The 20112-nt window shown below is 41.3% G+C and overlaps 1 protein-coding gene across 1 annotated transcript in view; it reads right to left on the bottom strand.

Annotated features, from left to right (window-relative positions):
• The window catches only part of DDX58 (DExD/H-box helicase 58), a 45300-nt gene extending 42413 nt beyond the window's left edge, over nt 1-2887 (bottom strand). Inside the window, exon 1 of the mRNA XM_027549061.1 lies at nt 2636-2887. Coding sequence (XP_027404862.1) covers nt 2636-2741 — 106 coding nt within the window. The 5' untranslated portion in view covers nt 2742-2887. The remainder of the gene's footprint in view (nt 1-2635) is intronic.
• Nucleotides 2888-20112: the final 17225 nt, after the last annotated feature.

The raw sequence follows: 20112 nt of genomic DNA, 5'->3' as shown, positions 1-20112 counted from the left end.
AGGTCACATTCTGAAGCCTGGGGTTAGGATTTAACCAAAAGAGCTGAGAAAACAAGGCAGGGGAGGGATAGATAATTTAATCAGTGTAACAGAAACAGAAAAAGTGGGGTGGAAAAGCAGAGTTTATGTGATAAAATACAAAGAAATGAACAGGAAAGATGTCAACCAACTATATGAGAACAGCTGTCTATGGGGCTGGACTTGAAATAAGAACTCTACGGTATTGTTAACATTCAAAAATAAGATACTATTATACACAGTATTTTTAAGCTTGCTTTTAAAAAATTATTTACTTCTGGCTACACTGGGTCCTCATTGCCACGTGGGTGGCTCTCTAGTTGCAGAGAGCTGAGGCCACTCTCTAGTTGTGTGGAGGCTTCTTACTGCAGTGGCTTCGTTTGCTGTGGAGCACACTCTAGGCATGCAGGCCTCAGCAGTCGCGGCAGGGGGCTCAGCAGTTGTGGCTCTCGGGCTCTAGAGCACAGGCTCAGTAGTCGCGGCGCACGGGCTTAGTTGCTCCGCGGCACGTGGGATCTTCCCGGATCAGGGATTGAGTCCATGTCTCCTGCGCTGACAAGCAATTCTTTACCACTTGAGCTACCTCAAGCTCACTTTTTAAACTTACCTTTTGGGTTTTTTTTATTTTATGAGGAGTTTATTGTCTTTTTTTTTTTTTAAGGTTTATTCAGGGAGATAACATACTCCACAGAAACTTTTGGTATTTTTATTGTGCTGTATTATAACTATAAATTAAAGTTAATATGTATTAAAAAACAATCCCACCCATGCACTCCCATAAGCACACTGTGGTTTTCCATCAACGCACTCATCACACTTTATTAAGTTCAGTTACCTGACTTCGCACAGGCACTCTAATCTCAGGGCAGAACCATTCCTATCGATCCTTCATTCCTAAAAGGATGCTTCCTATTAACTAATACATGTAGTAATGTGTGTTAATGCTAGCCAGTGCTAGCCTAATGCCTGACGCACACCTTAACTGCTAAGTTGCTGGTTATTAAATCAATACACAGTACATGAAAGAATGGGATTCACATCCCTGTTAGTGTTTCACTCTTTGGAGGATTTCTGGAAGAGACAGATGTCTTGCTTGCATGGCTTACATTCTTCAAGGGCCCCAACTTCTCTACCATCATTAGGATGTTATTTTGTTACTTCTCTCTGAGCATAGCTACAAAGTGGGAGTCCTTCCTGTTGGTGGCATTCTTTCACTCCTGGCTCCACAACCTGTGCTTTGGTTGTGCGCAGCAATTAGCACGCAAGTTACCTGTCTGCTTTAATACAGTTTCAAAAAACTGCCTCACATCAGGAAAGTTATGTAGGCGTTTGGAGCACACTCCCTCTTTCATCTCAACTCTTTCCAGGCACCCCCGCCCTTCTCTTCTCCCCAAGGCTCTGCTCACCTCTGGCACAAAGTACCTCAATACAAATCTGTAAAATGGCCATTATCCATCATCATGGGACTCATTCGCTGTGGGGAAACACCTGAACTGAAGCCTAAAGCCGTTCCCTCCAGTGAGTCTTGATCCTCTCATAATTTGAAAAGATACCTGCACCCCAGCATTTATTGCAGCACTACTTACAGTAGACAAGACATGGAAGCAACCTAGGTGTCCAATGACAGAGGAATGGATAAAAAAGATATGGTACATATATCCAATGGAATATTACTCAGCCATAAAAAAGAATGGCATAATGCCATTTGCAGCAACATGGATGTACCTAGAGATTATCATACTAAGTGAACTCAGACAGAGAAAGACAAATATCATATCATATCAGTTATATGTGGAATCTTAAAAATGATACAGATGAACTTATTTACAAAACAGAAATAGACTCACAGACTGTGAAAACAAACTTATGGTTACCAAAGGGGAAAGGTGGGGGAGAGAGATAAATTAAGAGTCTTGGATTAACATACACACACTACTATATACAAAACAGGTAATCTACGGAGCACCACCTACTGTATAGCACCTAGAACTCTGCTCAATATTCTGTGATAACCTATATGAGAAAAGAATCTGAAAAAGAATGGTATAGGTATAACTGAATCACTTTGCTGTACATGAAACCAGTGCAACATTGTAAATCAACTATACCCAATATAAAATAAAAATCAAATTTATAAAAGTTTCCAGTCATTTGCTGATAAGATCCAGATCTGGCAGAGTGAGTCTAAACTTATCATTTGTGTTCTTCGGTCCTCACCTGTCTCCACCAACCCCTTGGACTTTAAAGTATTTTAAGGAAGGGCTTGTATCTCATTCTGAATCTCTGATGTCAGCGCAAAGACCAATACAGTAGACGGACACAAGTATTAGTAGAAATAAATGAAACGGACAGCGACATGTTTCCCCAGCTTTAAGTCTAAACAAATGTGCAGCTCTAAGCAAGTCATTTCACTTCGCTAGGACTCAGTTTCCCCATGTGGGCTTCCAAGGGCTTCTCAAACTCTTGATAATCCCCAGTCTAAAATATTGCGAAGATCTCGCCACAAACCTGGCGTTAACTGTATTGATTGAAAGACCGGGATGGGGGTTGAGCAGTGGAATAAGAAAGAAATCCTGAACTGTTTTCTTGCACCAAGGGGCAGGCGGCAACCACTCACCGTCCCTAAACCAGGGGGTCATGTAGCTCAGGATGTAGGTAGGGTCCAGGATCTTCCTGACATAGTCGCGGAAGGCGTGCAAATTCCGCCGCTGCTCTGCCGTCATGCCTGCGGCTCCGCTCCCCGCGACCCCCTGCTTCGCCTGCGCTCTGCTGGGCTCCGCTGAGCTCGGCTCCGCTCTTCCTAAATACAGCCGTGAAGCGCGAGAAATCTGCCGAGGCGAGCGCCCAGCGCGGAGGCGGAGCTGCAGGGGAAGCCGGGCTGCGGAGGGAAAATCGAAACTGAAACTAGGGGCAGGGCACCCCCAGGCTCCCTGATCAACCTGCGCCATTATGTTTTCGTTTCCTCGCCAGCTCGCGGATCCCGAGGGACCCAAGGGGACCCCTGCGAGTTGCTCTTTGGTGTTCACTTCATCCTACTTTGTGTTTGGCTTTTAGAGCCATGAAATTTAGATACGGTAACATGCATAGGTGTTAATTTATAATTCTCTGAGTTTGGGGAAATGCATGCGGGTGTCACCACTTTGCCCAGGTTTCTGGGTCCTGCGGTCTAGTGTCTTAACTTCACAGGACACTGTCACCTGTTTTCCAAAGTGGCCATCCCGTGGTGCATTCCCACCTGGAGTGTGAGAGAGCTGCAGGGGATGCAAGCCCAGGAAATACACAGCTGGTCAGTTTGTTGTTCGCTTGTTTGGTTTGGGCTTTTGCCTGGTATGAAATAGTGCGCTGTTGTCAAATATATGTAGTCCAAATATCCTCTCCCAGTCGGCGACTTAGATCATTCTCTTTAAGGTGTCTTTTGAGCATCAATTTATTTTGGTGAAACCTAATTTGCCACTTTTTTCGTTGTTTACTGCCTTTTGTGCCCTTTTGGTGAATCTTTGCCTACTAAAGATATTCTATGTTTTCTTTTAGGGTCTTTGTGTTTTCAGCTTTTACCTTTAGGTTATGGGCATCTCAAATTAATTTTGTTGTGGGAGGAGGTAGAGGTTAAGCTTTCACTTTTTCCATACTTGTACTTGATTCACACAAACTATTTCCTCGAAAACTTTTCCCTTTGAAAAGGCTTGGCACCTTTGTCAAAAAAATCAACTGACTGTGCACTACTCTAACTTTACTCTGTTCCACTTATCTATTTGTTGATACTGCTTTATGTCTCTTTGTAAAGACTATATTGGGACTTACCTGGTGGTCCAGTGGCTAAAACTCTTGCTCCCAGTGCAGAGGGCGTTGGTGTGATGTCTTGTGGGGAGCTAGATCCCACATGCTGCAACTAAAGATCCCACATGCTGCAACTAAAGATCCCACATACTGCAACTAAAGATCCTGTGTGCTGCAACTGAGGCCTGATACAGCCAAATAAATTTAAATATACGAAAGAAAAAAAAGTACATCGACTGTTCTGGGATCTTTGGATTTTGCTATGAAATTTTCTTGCCTGGAGAATCTCATGGACAGAGGAGCCTCGCGGGCTGCAGTCCAAAGGGTCGCAGAGTCAGACACCTCTGAGTGACTGTTACTTTCATGAAATATTGTTTGCTAATTCTTATTTTTAAAAAAGCATATGGGGATTTTGATCAGAACTACATGAAACCTACAGATGAACTTGAGGAGAAATGATATTTTTAACAGTATTGAGCCTTCATGGAGTGGCCATCATGGTCAACAAAAGAGTCCGAAATGCAGTACTTGGATGCAATCTCAAAAACGACAGAATGATCTCTGTTCATTTCCAAGGCAAACCATTCAATATCACGGTAATCCAAGTCTATGCCCCAACCAGTAACGCTGAAGAAGCAGAAGTTGAATGGTTCTATGAAGACCTACAAGATCTTTTAGAACTAACACCCAAAAAGATTTCCTTTTCATTATAGGGGACTGGAATGCAAAAGTATGAAGTCAAGAAACACCTGGAGTAACAGGCAAATTTGGCCTTGGAATACGGAATGAAGCAGGGCAAAGACTAATAGAGTTTTGCCAAGAAAATGCACTGGTCATAACAAACACCCTCTTCCAACAACACAAGAGAAGACTCTATACATGGACATCACCAGATGGTCAACACCAAAATCAGATTGATTATATTCTTTGCAGCCAAAAATGGAGAAGCCCTACACAGTCAGCAAAAACAAGACCAGGAGCTGACTGGCTCAGATCATGAACTCCTTATTGCCAAATTCAGACTTAAATTGAAGAAAGTAGGGAAAACCACTAGACCATTCAGGTATGACCTAAATCAAATCCCTTATGATTATACAGTGGAAGTGAGAAATAGATTTAAGGGCCTAGATCTGATAGATAGAGTGCCTGATGAACTATGGAATGAGGTTCGTGACATTGTACAGGAGACAGGGATCGAGACCAACCCCGTGGAAAAGAAATGCAAAAAGGCAAAATGGCTGTCTGGGGAGGCCTTACAAATAGCTGTGAAAAGAAGAGAAGCAAAAAGCAAAGGAGAAAAGGAAGGATATAAACATCTGAATTCAGAGTTCCAAAGAATAGCAAGAAAAGATAAGAAAGCCTTCTTCAGCTGTCAATGCAAAGAAATAGAGGAAAACAAGAGAATAGGAAAGACTAGAGACCTCGTCAAGAAAATCAGAGATGCCAAGGGAACATTTCATGCAAAGATGGGCTCGATAAAGGACAGAAATGGTATGGACCTAACAGGAGCAGAGGATATTAAGAAGAGATGGCAAGAATACACAGAAGAACTGTACAAAAAATATCTTCACAACCCAGATAATCACAATGGTGTGATCACTGACCTAGAGCCAGACATCCTGGAATGTGAAGTCAAGTGGGCCTTAGAAAGCATCACTACGAACAAAGCTAGTGGAGGTGATAGAACTCCAGTGAAGCTATTTCAAATCCTGAAAGATGCTGCTGTGAAAGTGCTACACTCAATATGCCAGCAAATTTGGAAAACTTAGCAGTGGCCACAGGACTGGAAAAGGTCAGTTTTCATTCCAATCCCAAAGAAAGGCAATGCCAAAGAATGCTCAAACTACCACACAATTGCACTCCTCTCACACGCTAGTAAAGTAATGCTCAAAATTCTCCAAGCCAGGCTTCAGCTGAACTGTGAACTTTCTGATGTTCAAGCCGGTTTTAGAAAAGGCAGAGGAACCAGAGATCAAATTGCCAACATCCGCTGGATCATGGAAAAAGCAAGAGAGTTCCAGAAAAACATCTATTTCTGCTTTATTGACTATGCCAAAGCCTTTGACTGTGTGGATCACAATAAACTGTGGAAAATTCTGAAAGAGATGGGAATACCAGACCACCTGATCTGCCTCTTGAGAAATTTGTATGCAGGTCAGGAAGCAACAGTTAGAACTGGACATGGAACAACAGACTGGTTCCAAATAGGAAAAGGAATACATCAAGGCTATATATTGTCACCCTGTATATTTAACTTATATACAGAGTACATCATGAGAAACGCTGGACTGGAAGAAGCACAAGCTGGAATCAGGATTGCCGGGGGAAATATCAATAACCTCACATATGCAGATGACACCACCCTTATGGCAGAAAGTGAAGAGGAACTAAAAAGCCTCTTGATGAAAGTGAAAGTGGAGAGTGAAAAAGTGAGCTTAAAGCTCAACATTCAGAAAATGAAGATCATGGCATCTGGTCCCATCACTTCATGGGAAATAGATGGGGAAACAGTGGAAACAGTGTCAGACTGTATTTTTTTGGGCTCCAAAATCACTACAGATGGTGACTGCAGCCATGAAATTAAAAGACGCTTACTCCTTGGAAGGAAAGTTATGACCAACCTAGATAGCATATTGAAAAGCAGAGATATTACTTTGCCAACAAAGGTCCGTCTAGTCAAGGCTATGGTTTTTCCTGTGGTCATGTATGGATGTGAGAGTTGGACTGCGAAGAAGGCTGAGTGCCGAAGAGTTGATGCTTTTGAACTGTGGTGTTGGAGAAGACTCTTGAGAGTCCCTTGGACTGCAAGGAGATACAACTAGTCCATTCTGAAGGAGATCAGCCCTGGGATTTCTTTGGAAGGAATGATGCTAAAGCTGAAACTCCAGTACTTTGGCCACCTCATGTGAAGAGTTGACTCATTGGAAAAGACTCTGATGCTGGGAGGGATTGGGGGCAGGAGGAGAAGGGGACAGTAGAAGATGAGATGGCTGGATGGCATCACTGACTCGATGGACGTGAGTCTGGGTGAACTCCAGGAATTGGTGATGGACAGGGAGGCCTGGCGTGCTGCAATTCATGGGGTCGCAAAGAGCCGGACACAACTGAGCGACTGAACTGAACTGAATTGAGCCTTCAAATCCATGAACGTAAGTTTTCATTTATCTGGGTCTTTAATTGCCCTCAGCATTATTTTATAGTTTTACAAGTATAGATCTTCTAAATATCTATTAAACTTATTCTTAACTATTACATTCTTTGATGCTTCTGTAAATTGAATTGCTTTTCAAGTGTCATTTTAAATTTTTTGTTGCTGGTATATAGAATTTACTAATTCGCTTGTATTATGCAATTCACTAATTCACTTATTAGCTCTAGAGTTAATGTTCTGTAGAGTTCTTAAAAATTTCTATGTAAACAGTATGCCATTTGGGAATACAGGGTTTTATTTCTTTCCAATCTTTATACCTTTTATTTTGCTTCTTTCCCATATGGCACCTACTAAGACAATGGCACCCCACTCCAGTGTTCTTGCCTGGAGAATCCCAGGGACGGGGGAGCCTGGTGGGCTGCCGTCTATGGGGTCCCACAGAGTCGGACACAACTGAAGCGACTTAGCAGCAGCAGCAGCACGGCTTCAAAGGAAAGCTGAATAAAACTAGTGAGTTGACACCCTTGCTGCTGCTGCTGCTGCTAAGTCGCTTCAGTTGTGTCTGACTCTGTGCGACCCCATAGACGACAGCCCACCAGGCTCCCCCGTCCCTGGGATTCTCCAGGCAAGAACACTGGAGTGGGTTGCCATTTCCTTCTCCAATGCCTGAAAGGGAAAAGTGCAAGTGAAGTCGCTCAGTCGTGTCCGACTCTTAGCGACCCCAAGGACTGCAGCCTACCAGGTTCCTCCGTCCATGGGATTTTCCAGGCAAGAGTACTGGAATGGGGTGCCATTGCCTTCTCCTACCTTATTACTAATCTCAGCAGGGAAACAATCAATGTTCACTTTAATTACAAACTCTAACAGAGAAGAACAAACCTGATTCCATACTGAATCCATTCCTTTAGCTCTAACTTGTGTGGTCTGTCGCCTGTGCTTAGTCATACTGACTCTGCACCAAGGGCTCCTCAAACTCAAAAGAATGCTGCCTTGAGCCTGAAATATACAGGATAGTCCATTCTCAAGACTCCGATCTTTAGAGGTGTAACACCTTTCTATTCATAGAGAGATAAAAATTTGAAAGCAGAGCATAATATTTGTCTTGTCGGAGGTTTGTGGGAACATTATGCCAGACCTAGGTCAACAGCAGTAAGAACAAAGGATTCCAATGCCATGAAGTTTGCAACCACCAGCCACACCCCTTCCCCTTTTAATATAGAAGAAGTGAAGTGAAGTTGCTCAGTTGTGTCTGACTCTTTGCGACCCCATGGACTCTAGCCTACCATGCTCCTCTGTCCATGGGATTTTCCAGGCAAGAGTATTAGAGTGGGTTGCCATTTCCTTCTCCAGGGGATCTTCCTGACCCAGGGATCGAACCTGGGTCTCCTGCATTGTAGGCAGATGCTTTACCATCTGCACCACCAGGGAAGTCATAATATAAAAGAAGGCTTAGTTTTAACATTTGAAAGATGGTTCCCTAGGACACTAGTTCACCATCTTCTTGGTCTGTTGGCTTTCCAAACAAAGTCATTATTCCCTGCCCCAGCAACTTGTCTCTGAATTTATTGGCCAGTCATACAGAGAGTGGTACAAGCTTGGATTCAGTAAACAGGTTGGCTATTGGTTTTTCCTAGATGCCTTTTATCAGATTGATGTTTTCTTCATTTCTGCTTTGCTCAGTTATTTTTTTTAAGTCATGAATAGGTGTCAAATTTCTCAACTTTTTAATATCTATTGAGGTGATCATATATTGTTAATATGCTGAATTTCATTTATTGATTTTTTAATATTAAATCAACCTAGAACTCTCAGGATAAATCACATTTGATCATGAAGTAGCACCCTTTTAAAAATATATTTCTGGATTCAGTTTGCTAATATTTTGTATCTATGGTTATATATTTGTATCTATGGTCATACATTTTCTTATAATTTTAGGCTTATGCTGACCTTATAAAACAAGTTTGTATAAGACAGGTATTGTTCCTTCCTTAAATATTTAACAGAATACACCAGTGAAGCCACTTGGGGTTGGAGTTTTGTTTGAAGATTCTTTTATTATTAATTTATTTTCACTGAAGGATAATTGCTTTACAGAATTTTGTTGTTTTCTGTTAAACCTCAACATGAATCACCCATAGGTACACATATATTCCCTCCCTTTTGAACCTCTCTCCCATCTCCCACCCCTCTAGATTGATACATGAAGATTCTTCATAACAGTTCAATTTCTTTACTGGATATAAGGCCATTCTAATTTTTTGTTGTTGTTGTTGTTGTTTAGTTGTTAAGTTGTGTCTGACTCTTTTGTGACCCCACGGACAGAAGTCCCCCAGGCTCTTCTGTCTATGGGATTTTCCAGGCAAGAATACTATAGTGGGTTGCCATTTTCTTCTCCATGGGATCTTCCAGACCCAGGGATTGAAAACTCATCTCCTGCTTTGGCAGGCGGATTCTTAACCACTGAGCCACCTGAGAAGCCCTAATTTTTTACCTAACATCAAATCAGTTTTGGTTAAGTTGTGCTTATTAAGGAATTTGGCCATTTCCTCTAAATCATTAAATTTGTTGGTATAAAGCTATTCATGATATTCTTTATTATCTTTTTACCTTAAAAAAATCAGTCTTCTAGAATCTAAAATATGACACTAATGACTTATCTGCAAAACAGAAAGAGATTCACAGACATAGAGAACAGACTTGTGGTTGCCAAGGAGGAGCAGGGTGGCGGAGAGATGAACTGAGAGTTTGGGGGCAGCAGATGCAAACTATTATACATATGATGAATAAACAAGGTCCTACTGTATAGCACTGGGAATTATATTCAATATCCTGTAATAAACATAAAGGAAAGGAATGTAAAAAAGAATATATATATGTATAACTGAATCACTTTGCTGTATAGCAGAAATTAACACATTGTGAATCAAATATACATCATTTAAAAAAATCAGTCTTGCCAGGAATTTACCAACTCTGTTTTTTCAAAAACCAACTTTGGCTTTGATAGCTTCATTGTTATTCTATTTTCTGTTTCATTGATTTCTGCTCTAATCATTATTTTCTCCTACATCCACTGGGTTTAATTTGCTCTTCTTTTACTAGTTTGGTAAGTTAGAAGTTTAAATCACAATTTTATACATTTTTCTTTCCTAATAAAAGACATTTAAGGCTATAAATTTTCCTTTCCTCAGCTGAGAAGTTTTAAAATCCCATCAGTTTGATAGATTTTATTTTCAACATCATTCCATTTGAAACAGTTTCTAATATCCCTGTGATTTCTTCTTTAACCTATGAGTTAACTAGAAGTATGCTGTTTATTTTTCAAATATTGGGAATTTCCCAAATAGCTTGATGTTATTGACTTCCGATTTTAAACTGTTGTGATCCAAAAGCATATGTTGTACGATTTCAATCTTTTGGAATTTATTGGAATTTGCTTCATGACCCAGCATATAGACTATCTTGATATACCTTTCAGATATACTTAAGAAGAATGTGTATTCTATAGTTCTTGAGTATAAGATTTGACAAATTTCAATTATGTCAGGTTGGTTTATGAGTGTGGTCTAGTCTCCTGTATCCTTACTATTCATAGTTTTGTTGACTTGTTGTATCAAGTACTGAGAGGGGGTGTTAAAATCTCCAGTTATGATCACTAGTTTGTCCACGTGTCCCTTTTGTTCTATCAGTTTTTACTCCATAAATTTTGTAGCTCTGTTACTAGATGCATACACATTTAGGATTGTTGTTTTCCTGATAAATTTTGTCTTTATGAAATGTCTTTTTGTCTGTATTGATACTTGTTATATCAAAGTCTACTTCATGTGTTATTACAGAACCTGTAACAGCTTTCTTATGCTTACTGTTTGCATGGTATATCATTTTCCATCCTATTATTCTCAACTTCTCTGTTAATATATAGAGGGTACCTTTAGTATACAGTTTATAGTTAGGTGCTCCTTTTTTATCCAGTCTGACAATCTCTGCCTTTTAATTGGAACATTAAATCTATTTATATTTAGTCATTTTATGGGTTTAAAACTGCAATTTTGCTGTTGCATCTGATTTTGTTAGCTATGAATTGTTTTCTTTTTAGTTTTGTCCCTGTGTGTGTTTGTGTGTGTGTGTATATATATGTATGAGCAACCATATACAGTGGTTGCTCTTATTGATTACAATGTGCATATTTAACTGATATCAGTCTACTTATAATTAATATTATACCATATCAAGTAAAAATATAAGATCCTTGCAACCATCCATCCCAGCCCATCATTTTATTGTCCTAATTTTTACTTTTTTATGCATTATAAACCACATAATACAATGCTATAAGCTTTATTGTAAAAAGTCAGTTGTCTTTTAAATAAAATAAGAAAATTATTTTCTTTTCTATTTTCCCATTTACAATTTCTAGTGTTATGCATTCCCATTTGTAGATAATGGTTTTTTCCCATCTGATATCATTTCTTTTGGTTCCTCCAATATGTTGTTTAGACTTCCAATGAGTTTATCATTTTTAATATTGTTTTGAAGAGTTCTAAGATTTCCACTGTTTTTTTCTTCTTTCAGTTTCTCAGCTGAGAAACTCTATGTTCATCACTATAGCTGTCTTTTAAGTTCATGTATATATTTCTAATTATATCTTTAGAGTCTTTGCTAATTCCACCATGTGGATTATCTCACAGTATGTGGTTGGGTTTTTTCTTTCTTTTTACTTTTTTGGCTATGCTACACAGCATGCAGGATCTTAGTTCCTTGGTCAGGGGTCAAACCTGAACACCTGCATTGGAAGCACCGAGTCTTAACAACTGGACCATAGGGAGGTGCCACACTATGGTTTTGTAACTTTTTTCTCTTGACTCTGAATTCCCTCACACATTTAATAATCTTTTATTTCACACTGGACATCACAGATATGCTGTAGAATCTCTGGATTCTGTTATTTTACTTTGGGGAGTGTTGCTTTTTGTCTAATATACTAACTTACCAGCTATTAATTTTGAAATTATAGAGGCCTTGTTTCACAGTTCTGGTGGGTTTCACACATCTGTTAAAGGTTTGCCTTTATGCAAGGTGATTCCCTTATTTGAGGATACAGTCTTTTCTGTTAAGGTGCGGTCCTGAGGGGTTTCAGTGAAAAGCCCTACATGTTTCCACTGCCTTTCCAAGTTGGTGAAACTCAGACTCCAAATTCTGCCTTCCCTTTCCAGCTATCTTGTTGAGCTTTTCCAGCCTTCCAGCCGTTGCTTACCTGGGCCCTTGGATTCTCCCCTCCATGGAAGGATTTGAGTGAATGTTATATACAAATTCTAGGGGTACCTCTGTTTCCTTTCAGAAATTTCCCCCTCAGTATCATCACTGTGGCAGCCCCAGGGTTCAGCTTCTAATTCAATGACTGCTTGTCATTGAATTCAGTGACTCTCTGCTTGTGTTCAAACTGAAGATGGACTAGTGAGAACCCTCAGAAGAAAAGTCAAATGCAGTTCTCATGCAGTACAGTTCCTGTCTTTCAGTATTCTACTTCCCTCTAGTTTCTGCTTTTTTTCCAATGCCTTCAAGTACTTGTTCTTTATATTTTGTCCATTTTTATCAGTTTTCTCATACAAGCTATTCTGCCACTAATTGGGTTTAAATTTTTAACTGAGGAAGAAAAATCAGATCTAAAATTCCTTAAAAAAAGAAAGTCATGCCTCCTTTTATGCTACAGAGCTTTGAATAACAATGAATTAATTAAACATCAACAATTACAGTGTAGAATCTGAAAGAACTGAAGTTCCATAGACAGAGTCATTTGAGAGGTCAGAGAAGAAGCGGAAGAAGGAAAGCATCACAGAACGATGAGAAGAAAGGATTTGGATTCGGCAGAACTGCTAGCTCACCTGGGCATTAATTTTAACCAGAACATTTGCAGAGTATTTACTATATCAGGGGTATTGTGAAAAGAACTGGGTATGTGGAGATAAGTGAAAAAAGTTTCCCTCAGGTGGAAAATCATAAATAAGAAATTGATCAATGTGAAATAATGCAAAGAAAGCAAGTAAAGTCATGAGTCAGAAAATAATGGACATTGGGAAAAAACTTTTAATACAATTGTAAGGGTATATTTTTCTGAATAGGCCACATTTCATTCAGCTGGATCTTTAAGAATGAGAAGGAATCACTATTCACAAAAAGCTGGGGCAGTGGATTTCATGCAGGGGGACAGAAAACAGAAACAGGTCAACAAGTAAAAAACACTGGTAGCTGGAACTTCAAGAACAAGGGGTAAATAGTAGGCAGTGCTGCTAAAGAGGCAAGCAGGGCCTTGTAATGCAAGGAATGAAGGGCAGTGGTTAACACACCGCAAGGTTTTAAGCAAAACAACATAATCTGATAACATTTTTAAAAGAACTCTCTGGTTCCTATGCAGAACTAGTAGTTCAGTTGGGAGATGACTCAAGTAAGATATATGAAGGCTTAGATAAGGACTGTGGCAGTGGAGAGTAGAAGAAGAGATATATTTTAGAGACAGGATTGCGTCAATAGCAGAAAAGAAGAGAGAAAAGAATCCAGCCTACAGTTCAGGTATCTGGTCTGAATGACTGAAAATGGTTGCACTGTGACTAAAATGGAGAAGGTACATTTAGACCTTACGACATTCTAGTGTGGGAGGCGGACAAGCAACTAGATGTCAGGTAAGAGCAGTGAGCAGAATAAAGCAGGATAAGGGAATAAAGAGTAAATGGGGGCTGCTTATGCTACACGAATTGATCAGGGAAGATTCATATCAAGTGAGAACACGCCAGCTGGGTGAAGAGCATTCTACTCAAAAGGAAGAGAAACTGCAAAGTCTGGAAGGTGGTAATAAACTGAGTCTGCAGGAAAAAAAAAAAAAAAAGGTAAGCAGGGCTGTGGGAGTGGGATGGACTGGGAAAAGAGAGGGGAGAGAGAGGTGGCCAAGGCAGTTCACATAAGGCCTGAAAGAAGACAAGGACGATTTCAATCCTTAGTACACTAGGCAACTAATGCAGGATTTTGAGTGGGAGAACAGAAAACAAACTGCAAGGGGGAAGGTGGGAGCAGCGGCCTGGTAAGAAGCGACAGCACTGGTCCCAGTGAGAGAGAATGGAGTCTTGAACTAGGGTCAAAGCAGTAGCAGTGCTGAAGTTGCTGGATGTGTAACCTTAAAACCCCCATGACAATTTGCTGACGGACTGGATGAAGGATACGTGGAGTCAAGGAGAATGCCCGTTGGTTTCCCCTGAGCAGCTGCAAGAGTCGGGGTGCCATCTGCTAACATGGACGCTGGAAGAGAGGCGAGCTTGGAGGAGGAGATCAAGAACAGGCTCGCTCATTTGCTGACGAGGACAACCCACAGGTGGTGCTTCTCAAACATCAATGTGTGCACGAATCATCCTGACAAAAGTACAGATTCTAATCCAGTGTACCTGAGACTCTGCATTCCTAATAAGCTCCCGGGTGATGCTGACGTTGGTGGGCCACAGACCTCAGTCTAGATAGCAAAATCAGAGATAAGGGAAAAGGAGGAGAACTGCAAAATCAAAGTTGTTATTAAAGTGAACGGAAGTGAAACCCAGAGCACACAGGGAGGGATGAGCCTCAATTAGTGGTTCTCAAACTGGTGTGCAGGCCAGTAGCAGCGGAACCACCCAGAGACTCATGAGAAAAACACATTTCTTGGCATCCCAGACCTTCTGAATCATAAACTGTGTGGGTGGAGCCCAGCAATCTATGTTTTAACAAACTCTCCCAGTGATTCTGATGCATGTGAAAGTCTGAGAACAGAGGCCAAGAGAAAGAGGACTTACTTCACTGAGGGCAAAGATGAGTGCTGTCACAGGTTGATAGCAAAGATCCCAAGTCACTTTTCTCAGTATTTACAACCTGCACCCCAGTGTTCTTGCCAGGAGAATCCCAGGGACAGCGGAGCCTGGTGGGCTGCCATCTATGGGGTCGCACAGAGTCGGACACGACTGAAGCGACTTAACTGCAGCAGCAGCAGCAGCAGGTAACTGCAGTTCCCCTCATCAACAATAGAGTCACTTTTTCAGCCCCTTAAGTCTGCTTGGAATTACGACTTTGAATGAGGAAATGACAGTGTGTCAATACTGAGTCGGGTTTCAAGCTTCCGCTCTCTCTTGGAGCCCTGTGACCATGATATGAACAAGCTCAGGCTAATGTGCTACAAGATAAATGACCACCTGGAAAGTACCCTGTAATCCTAGCTGAGGCCAGCCTAGGTCAGCAGACCCACCAGTTAACTGGACACATGAGAAAGCCAGTCAAGACCAAGTAGGCAGGCAGTGTCTCTAATAATGTGCTAGAGGTTATCATTTTTAATACATTTTGATAATAATGTGCTAGAGGTTTTTGTTTTTTTTTTTTTTTTTTGGCCTGAGCTTAGCACTGACCAGAACTGCCCAGTCAATATGGAGTGTTGGGAGAGAAATAGAAGGTTTGAGGAGGAAAAGGTAAGAAATATCCATTGTATCAATGAGGAAGAATAATAAACTTGTCCACTAATGTGTATCATCTGGAAGTTCTTGGTTCATGTACTGTTGGAGCCTGGCTTGGAGAATTTGGAGCATTACTTTGCTAGTGTGTGAGACGAGTGCTACTGTGTGGTAGTTTGAAACTTCTTTGGCATTGCCGTTCTTTGGGAGGCATGCTAGGCTTTCAAATTCTCCGAGCTAGGTTTCAACAATATGTGAACCGAGAACTTTGAGATGTTCAAGATGGTTTTAGAAAAGGCAGAGGAACCGAGATCAAATTGCCATCTGTTGGATCATCAAAAAAGCAAGAGAGTTCCAGAAAAACATCTGCTTCATTGACTACACTAAAGCCTTTGACCATGTGGATAACAACAAACTGTGGTAAATTCTTCAAGAGATGGGAATATCAGACCACCTTACCTGCCTCTTGAGAAATCTGTATGCAGGTCAAGAAGCAACAGTTAGAACCAGACAAGGAATGGACTGGTTGCAAATTGGGAAAGGAGTAAGTCAAGGCTGTATACTGTCACCCTGCTTAAATCAAGATTGCCGGGAGAAGTATCCATAAGCTCAGATATGGAGATGACACCACCCTTATGGTAGAAAACAAAGAGGAACTACAGAGCCTCTTAGTGAAAGTGAAAGAGGAGAGTGAAAAAGCTGGTTTAAAACTCAACATTCAGAAAACTAAGATTATGGCATCCAGTCCCATCACTTCATGGCAAATAGATCGGGACACAATGGAAACAGTGACAGACTTTCTTTTCTTGGGTTGCAAAATCACTGCAGATGATGGTGATTGCAGCCATTAAATTAAAAGATGCTTGCTCCTTGGAAGAAAAGTTATGGCCAACCTAGACAGCATATTAAAAATCAGAAACATTACTTTGCCAACAAGTCTGTCTAGTCAAAGCTATGGTTTTTCCGGTAGTCATGTATGGATGTGAGAGTTGGACTATAAAGAAAGCTGAGTGCCAAAGAATTGATGTTTTCAAACTGTGGTGTTGGAGAAGGCTCTTGAGAGTCCCTTGGACTTCAAGGAGATCAAACCAGTCAATCCTAAAGGAAATCAGTCCTGAATATTCATTGGAAGGACTGACGCTGAAGCTGAAGCTCCAATACTTTGGCCACATGATACAAAGAACAGATTCACTGGAAAAAGACCCTGATGCTGGGAAAGACTGAAGGCGGGAGGAGAAGGAGACAATCAAAGGATGAGATGGTTGGATGGCATCACCAATTCAATGGAAATGAATTTCAGCAAGCTCCGGGAGTTGGTGATGGACAGGGAAGCCTGGCATGCTGCAGTCCATGGAGTAGCAAAGAGTTGGACACGACTGAACAACTGAACTGAACTGAATGTGTATCATACGAAGTTTGGGCTGGTGACTGGTTTTATGTTAACAATCTATAGGGTTATCGATTTCCTTCAGGAACACTTAGCAGGATGTATGTAGGGACAAGTCTAGAGATGGGTTCACCCAGATTGAGATCTTGCTAGATAACAGGTTAATAAGCTATTATTACTTGCAGGACAAATCTAGCATGTGGCTTGGTTTTTACAGGCTGCAAGCTAAAAAATGCTATAACATTTTTAAAGTGCTATAGGAAAAAACTATAGATCATACTATTAAAAACTATACAACAGAGACTACATGTGGCCCCTAAAGCTGAAAATATTTACTCTTTGACCCTTTACAGGAAACAACTGCCAACCCCTAAATGATATGAATGAGGACAGAAAGTTGGAGGGTATTGCAATGAATTGATTTAAGTATAATCCAGAAAATCATAGCTGGGTATGAAGGAAAGTGTAGCAAAGGGTGACTTAGTAAGGTCAAAAGATGGTCACTCCTAGTCCTGAATTCTGTCTAAGTCATATTAGATATCCTCAGAGGCATTCTAACTTGATCTACCCAGAGCAGTAGTATCTGATATAATGATCACATGAAGGTACAGTGAGGTACTCTCAAGAACTTGAAAATAAAAGACACTTCTTGTGTTGTACCGTGTGTAGGACACTGTATTTATTTGTCACAGGGGGTACCAGATAAAATTGGAAACAAAGAAACTATACGAAACTAGAGGAAACACTTCTTAGTCTCTTTGGAAAGCATCTCCTTTTATCAGCCTCCTTTCGGGTGTATTCTCCAATACTTTGGCCACATAATGCAAAGAACTGACTCATTTGAAAAGACCCTGATGCTGGGAAAGATTGAAGGCGGGAGGAGAAGGGGCCTACAGAGGATGAGATGGTTGGATGGCATCACTGACTCAATGGACATGTTTGAGTAAACTCAGGGAGTTGGTGGACAGGGAGGCCTGGTGTGCTTCAGTCCATGGGGTCGCCAAGAGTTGAACATGACTGAGCACCTGAACTGAACTTTAGGTTGTATTCTCTAGATTTCTCACTGATCTCTCTTCTTGCTCTGCCTCTCCTCTCTGGGAGGTCTCATCCATCCCCACAGCCTCATTACTACTCTATTACCAGTGACTCTTCAATCCTGTCTCTAGCCCCAGTTGTTCTTCCAAGATGCACACTCCTACTTCCAGCTACCCACTGGAAATCTTCATCTGCATCAGATCAGATCAGATCAGTCGCTCAGTCGTGTCCGACTCTTTGTGACCCCATGAATCGCAGCACGCCAGGCCTTCCTGTCCATCACCAACTCCCAGAGTTCACTGAGACTACATCCATCAAGTCAGTGATGGCCATCCAGCCATCTCATCCTCTGTCGTCCCCTTCTCCTCCTGCCCCCAATCCCTCCCAGCATCAGGGTCTTTTCCAATGAGTCAACTCTTCACATGAGGTGGCCAAAGTACTGGAGTTTCAGCTTTAGCATCATTCCTTCCAAAGAAATCCCAGGGCTGATCTCCTTCAGAATGGACTGGTTGGATCTTGCAGCCCAAGGGACTCTCAAGAGTCTTCTCCAACACCACAGTTCAAAAGCATCAATTCTTCAGCGCTCAGCCTTCTTCACAGTCCAACTCTCACATCCACACATGACCACAGGAAAAACCATAGCCTTGACTAGATGAACCTTTGTTGGCAAAGTAATATCTCTGCTTTTCAATATGCTATCTAGGTTGGTCATAACTTTCCTTCCAAGGAGTAAGCGTCTTTTAATTTCATGGCTGCAGTCACCATCTGTAGTGATTTTGGAGCCCAGAAAAATAAAGTCTGACACTGTTTACACTGTTTTCCCATCTATTTCCCATGAAGTGGTGGGACCGGATGCCATGATCTTCGTTTTCTGAATGTTGAGCTTTAAACCAACTTTTTCACTCTCCACTTTCACTTTCATCAAGAGGCTTTTGAGTTCCTCCTCACGTTCTGCCATAAGGGTGGTGTCATCTGCATATCTGAGGTTATTGATATTTCTCCCGGCAATCTTGATTCGTTTGTGTTTCTTCCAGTCCAGCGTTTCTCATGATGTACTCTGCATATAAGTTAAATAAACAGGGTAACAATATACAGCCTTGACGAACTCCTTTTCCTATTTGGAACCAGTCTGTTGTTCCATGTCCAGTTCTAACTGTTGCTTCCTGACCTGCATACAAATTTCTCAAGAGGCAGATCAGGTGGTCTGGTATTCCCATCTCTTTCAGAATTTTCCATAGTTTATTGTGATCCACACAGTCAAAGGCTTTGGCATAGTCAATAAAGCAGAAATAGATGTTTTTCTGGAACTCTCTTGCTTTCCCTATGATCCAGCGGATGTTGGTAATTTGATCTCTGGTTCCTCTGCCTTTTCTAAAACCAGCTTGAACATCAGGAAGTTCATGGTTCACATACTGCTGAAGCCTGGCTTGGAGAATTTTGAGCATTACTTTACTAGCGTGTGAGATGAGTGCAATTGTGTGGTAGTTTGAGCATTCTTGGGCATTGCCTTTCTTTGGGATTGGAATGAAAACTGACCTTTTCCAGTCCTGTGGCCACTGCTGTTTTCCAAATTTGCTGACATATTGAGTGCAGCACTTTCACAGCATCATCTTTCAGGATTTGGAATAGCTCCACTGGAATTCCATCACCTCCACTAGCTTTGTTCGTAGTGATGCTTCCTAAGGCCCACTTGACTTCACATTCCAGGATGTCTGGCTCTAGGTCAGTGATCACACCATCGTGATTATCTGGGTCGTGAAGATCTTTTTTGTACAGTTCTTCTGTGTATTCTTGCCATCTCTTCTTAATATCTTCTGCTTCTGTTAGGTCCATACCATTTCTATCCTTTATCAAGCTCATATTTGCATGAAATGTTCCCTTGGTATCTTGATTTTCTTGAAGAGATCTCTAGTCTTTCCCATTCTGTTGTTTTCTATTTCTTTGCATTGATCGCTGAAGAAGGCTTTCTTCATCTGCATAGGTAGCCTCTATTCCATGTTGTGCAAAGAATTTTTGTGGACATGCTTTCTACTTGTACTGGCCAATATGATAGCCTTAAGCCTTGTGTGACTACTAAAGAAAATTCAAAAGTTCTCTAGTTTTTTGACTTATTATTTATTTTTGGCTGCTCTGGGTCTTCGTTGCTGCTCCAGGGTCTTCAAGTGGGCCTTCTCTAGTTTCAGAGAGCGGGGGCCACTCTCTAGCTGTGGTGCCCGGGCTTCTCACTGCGGTGGCTTCTCTTGTTGCAGAGTGCCAAGCATGGGCTTTAGGCGCACGGGTTACAG

Source organism: Bos indicus x Bos taurus, chromosome 8 (assembly GCF_003369695.1).
Source record: "Bos indicus x Bos taurus breed Angus x Brahman F1 hybrid chromosome 8, Bos_hybrid_MaternalHap_v2.0, whole genome shotgun sequence".
NCBI classification, from domain to species: Eukaryota; Metazoa; Chordata; class Mammalia; order Artiodactyla; family Bovidae; genus Bos; species Bos indicus x Bos taurus.
This window is presented reverse-complemented; position numbering and strand designations above follow the sequence as displayed.